This window comes from Clinocottus analis, unplaced genomic scaffold (assembly GCF_023055335.1).
Source record: "Clinocottus analis isolate CAN_PGR_092001 unplaced genomic scaffold, fCliAna1.0.p SCAF_54, whole genome shotgun sequence".
NCBI lineage: Eukaryota > Metazoa > Chordata > Actinopteri > Perciformes > Cottidae > Clinocottus > Clinocottus analis.
Genome location: NW_027176212.1, coordinates 187501 through 192500, shown reverse-complemented (window position 1 = coordinate 192500; position 5000 = coordinate 187501). Strand labels below are relative to the sequence as shown.

At 41.7% G+C, this 5000-nt stretch overlaps 1 protein-coding gene across 3 annotated transcripts in view; it reads left to right on the top strand.

Moving 5' to 3' along the window:
* The window catches only part of col4a2 (collagen, type IV, alpha 2), a 46931-nt gene that overhangs the window by 666 nt on the left and 41265 nt on the right, over positions 1-5000 (top strand). For all 3 annotated transcript variants that reach the window (XM_068601785.1, XM_068601786.1, XM_068601784.1), the window contains exon 3: positions 14-62. In XM_068601785.1, the coding sequence (XP_068457886.1) occupies positions 14-62 (49 nt within the window). The remainder of the gene's footprint in view (positions 1-13; positions 63-5000) is intronic.

The window sequence follows — 5000 nt, the reverse complement described above, 5'->3', positions numbered from 1 at the left end:
TCATTGCCTGCAGGCTGCTGCTCTGCCTCTCCGTCGCCTTCCTCGTCTCAGGAGTTCACGCAGTAAGTTTTCTCTCCACGTTGTGTCTGAGATGTTTTTACTTATTACTTTCATGCGTTTGGTAATGAAGGCATAGCAGCCTGAGACGGTGTGTGTGTGTGTGTGTGTGTGTGTGTGTGTGTGTGTGTGTGTGTGTGTGTGTTTGGTAATGAAGGTACAGCAGCCTGGTGTGGCCATGGGAGGGAGGGAGTTCCTCCTGGAGGAGGTTCGTGGTTTTTCCAGCTGCTAAACAGCAAAGCACCAAACAGCCTCTCATGAAATGATCATGTTGAAACTTTAGTGGTTTGGCTTTGTTTTACTTTTGCAAACTGAACAGTGATGGGGTCTGACCTTTGACCCGGCAGGATTATGGGCTGTTTACATCTGCAGTATGGCGCTATAATACATATAATACAACTATAATACATGTTAGTAAGCCTTTAGTAAGTATTCACTAAGCCTTCAGTAAGTCTTTAGTAAGTCTTTAGTAAGTCTTTAGTAAGTCTCAGTAAGCCTTTAGTAAGTCTTCACTAAGCCTTCAGTAAGCCTTCAGTAAGTCTTTAGTAAGCCTTTAGTAAGTCTTCACTAAGCCTTCAGTAAGCCTTCAGTAAGTCTTTAGTAAGTCTTCAGTAAGTCTCAGTAAGCCTTTAGTAAGTCTTCAGTAAGTCTTTAGTAAGTCTTTAGTAAGTATCAGTAAGCCTTTAGTAAGCCTTTAGTAAGTCTTCAGTAAGTCTTTAGTAAGTCTTTAGTAAGTCTTTAGTAAGTCTTTAGTAAGTCTTCAGTAAGTCTTTAGTAAGTCTTTAGTAAGTCTTTAGTAAGTCTTCAGTAAGTCTTTAGTAAGTCTTTAGTAAGTCTCAGTAAGCCTTTAGTAAGTCTTCAGTAAGTCTTTAATAAGTCTTCAGTAAGTCTTCAGTAAGTCTTCAGTAAGTCTCAGTAAGCCTTTAGTAAGTCTTCAGTATGTCTTTAGTAAGCCTTCAGTAAGTCTTTAGTAGGCATTTAGTAAGTCTTTAGTAAGCCTTTAGTAAGTCTCAGTAAGTCTTTAGTAAGCCTTCAGTAAGTCTTTAGTAAGTCTTCACTAAGCCTTCACTAAGCCTTGAGTAAGCATTTAGTAAGTCTTTAGTAAGCCTTTAGTAAACCTTTAGTAAGTCTCAGTAAGCCTTTAGTAAGTCTTTAGTAAGCCTTCAGTAAGTCTCAGTAAGCCTTTAGTAAGTCTTTAGTAAGCCTTCAGTAAGTCTCAGTAAGCCTTTAGTAAGTCTTTAGTAAGTCTTTAGTAAACCTTTAGTAAGTCTCAGTAAGCCTTTAGTAAGTCTTTAGTAAGCCTTTAGTAAGCCTTTAGTAAGTCTTTAGTAAGCCTTCAGTAAGTCTTTAGTAAGTCTTCACTAAGCCTTCACTAAGCCTTGAGTAAGCATTTAGTAAGTCTTTAGTAAGCCTTTAGTAAACCTTTAGTAAGTCTCAGTAAGCCTTTAGTAAGTCTTTAGTAAGCCTTCAGTAAGTCTTCAGTAAGTCTTCAGTAAGTCTTCAGTATGTCTTTAGTAAGCCTTCAGTAAGTCTTTAGTAAGTCTTCACTAAGCCTTCAGTAAGTCTTCAGTAAGTCTTCAGTAAGTCTTTAGTAAGCCTTTAGTAAGCCTTTAGTAAGTCTTTCGTGAGTCTTTAGTGAGTCTTTAGTGAGTCCTTAGTAAGTCTTCAGTAAGCCTTTAGTAAGCCTTTAGAAAGTCTTTAGTAAGTCTTTAGTGAGTCTTTAGTAAGCCTTTAGTAAACCTTTAGTAAGCCTTTAGTAAGTCTCACTAAGCCTTCAGTAAGTCTTTAGTAAGCCTTCAGTAGGTCTTTAGTAAGCCTTTAGTAAACCTTTAGTACGCCTTTAGTAAGTCTTTAGTAAGCCTTCAGTAAGTCTTTAGTAAGTCTTCACTAAGCCTTCACTAAGCCTTCAGTAAGCATTTAGTAAGTCTTTAGTAAGCCTTTAGTAAACCTTTAGTAAGTCTCAGTAAGCCTTTAGTAAGTCTTTACTAAGTCTCACTAAGCCTTCAATAAGTCTTCAGTAAGTCTTCAGTAAGTCTTCAGTAAGTCTTTAGTAAGCCTTCAGTAAGTCTTTAGTAAGCCTTCACTAAGCCTTCACTAAGCCTTCAGTAAGTCTTCAGTAAGTCTTCAGTAAGTCTTCAGTAAGTCTTTAGTAAGTCTTTAGTAAGCCTTCAGTAAGTCTTCAGTAAGTCTTCAGTAAGTCTTCAGTAAGTCTTTAGTAAGCCTTTAGTAAACCTTTAGTAAGTCTCAGTAAGCCTTCACTAAGCCTTCAGTAAGTCTTCAGTAAGTCTTCAGTAAGTCTTTAGTAAGTCTTTAGTAAGCCTTCAGTAAGTCTTTAGTAAGCCTTCACTAAGCCTTCAGTAAGTCTTCAGTAAGTCTTCAGTAAGTCTTTAGTAAGCCTTTAGTAAGCCTTTAGTAAGTCTTTAGTAAGCCTTCAGTAAGTCTTTAGTAAGTCTCACTAAGCCTTCAGTAAGTCTTCAGTAAGTCTTCAGTAAGTCTTCAGTATGTCTTTAGTAAGCCTTCAGTAAGTCTTTAGTAAGTCTTCACTAAGCCTTCAGTAAGTCTTCAGTAAGCATTTAGTAAGTCTTTAGTAAGCCTTTAGTAAACCTTTAGTAAGTCTCAGTAAACCTTTAGTGAGTCTTTAGTGAGTCTTTAGTAAGTCTTTAGTGAGTCTTTAGAAAGTCTTTAGTGAGTCTTTAGTGAGTCTTTAGTGAGTCTTCAGTGGAGCAGCTCCTTGTGTTTGTTGACAGTTTACTTCTCATACTTTGGAAACATCTCTCCAGTTCATGTAAATGGATTCATAGTTGTTCCTTTAAAGCACAAACACCTCCAGGTGGTTTACGTGAAAGGTGCAGATGTTCCATGAAACACTTCTGAATGCCCAGGACCCATGTGCACTCCTGAAGTGTGTGTGAGCGTGCGGCGGCCATGTGAGTGTGTTGTGCTGTTCTGTGAGTTGCGGCTGTGCAGCTCTGTCAGATATTTCATATTAAGATGAACAAGTTACTTCCTCGGTCCTGATGAACAGGCCCGTTGTCTCTCTAATGGGATCTGGTCCGGCCTGATTCAAAGCGTGTGACACAGCTCAGCTGCTCGGGTTGCAGCTTCGCTCCGAGGCGACGCACCAGGAGACAGATGATTCTCGTTTGTTCATCTGTGTGCTGCACGCTGTCCATGAAGGAGCGGCTCACACAGATCACACAAACAGCTACAAACAGCTTCTGGTGTGACAAACCAGCGTCTGACCTTCTGGTGAAGCACGGCCATGTGAGCACATTAAAGAAGCTGCCATGAGGAGTTATGAGCTCTATGAGGAAATGACTTTGAATGTAGAAAAGAGTGAAGGAAAGCAGCAATCACACAACACATTGTGAAGAGTCCCATCTGAAACAATCCGCCTCTCAAAAATATGTTCCTGTTTAATATCACATCCAAATCTGACTCACGGGACTGTTTCAGTTCTATGAATCAGACCCAAGAGTCCAGAGCAACTGTTTCCCACAATCATTTAACGTCCTCAAGATATTTAACTCGTTTTCTTCCTTCGTAAACAAGAGGGGGGCGGGGCCTCTGAGACGAGACGCCGTCATCATTTAAATACAGTTCGGGGAGAGCGGAGCACTTTTCTTTCCTGGAAAGCGTTCATAATGTTGCTCTCGGTTGTAAACACAAAAGCTGCCAGTGGTATTGAGCAACGAATGAAGAACGTGAGTTTAAACGCTGGCTCGTTCCTCATTTCCCAACTCGCTGCCGACCAATCACAGCCGGACTGGGTGTGAATGTCAAATCGTCATTTTCCAAAAGTGAAATCAAAGGTCAGAAGCAGCCGCTCTGATGCTGATGATGGGAAAGTGTTGTGAGGAAGGTTTTAACATCCAGCAAGCGGTGAACTGACGTCCACGAGGCTGCAAATAACTGATATTGTCCTGATCCATTCATCAATTTCTTTGAAAAACGAGAAAGTAAAGACACAGATATCTTGTCCTGTCTGACCAACAGCCCTCAACCCAAATACATTGAGTTTACTGCCATACAGGAATCTATCACATCCTCAAATCCTTTTCGACTGGTGCCAACTTGATAACCACTGAAATGGACCTTCTCCACCTCGACCAGCGCGTCCAGCTGCACCAGTTGTTCTCCTTCACTGGAAGCTTCTGGGCGGGAAGTCGGCGTTATGCTTTGACTCTCGTCACATGGCCGAGGGGACGGTTTCTTCAGAGGATGATAATTCCTGGATTTCCTGCTTGGCGTTCGACATGGAGATGTCAGACTAAAGACATGCTTCTGTGCATGTGCACGTGCACATGCAGCATACAAAGGCCGTTTATCGGGCCCGTTGCGCAGGAAGGAAGGCTCTTGAGCAGTAATGTTAACAGGATGTTTCGTACAGGACCCTTTAAGGGCTCCGATTCTCGTGTGTTTGAGAATATATTTCAAGATGTGGAATGCGGGCACGATGCTGGAAGAGGATGTCTGAGTGTGGGAGTTTGATCTGTGACCCTGAAAGAGACATTTTTGGCTCCAGATTCCTTCAGTACCTGGAATCCCAGCAGCAACATCTGCTTTAGCAATTACAAGCTAAGTGGATGATGGTGATAGATGTTGTTTCTGCCTTCTTGGGACGGTTCACTTTACAACCACACGGTCTCACAACATCAAACAGATTACGTTGTGAGTCGCCATCAGAGAATATAAAACCATGCAAATGATAGAAATGCAGTACAAATTGGTTTCACGGCCGTTCACTTGGGCAGCTTGAATGAGTGCAACACGGGGCCGAGCGCTCTACAGTGATTGTTTTATGGGAGAGGAAGGCGTGTGTCCGGGGCGAGGGACGATGTCTGCCTGTGATAAGGACAGAAAAATGGCAAAATAGTGGCTGTGATATAGAGATGGCCGGGCCGCAACAATCAGGGGAAGAGCCATTGTGCCGTTCTGCAGGA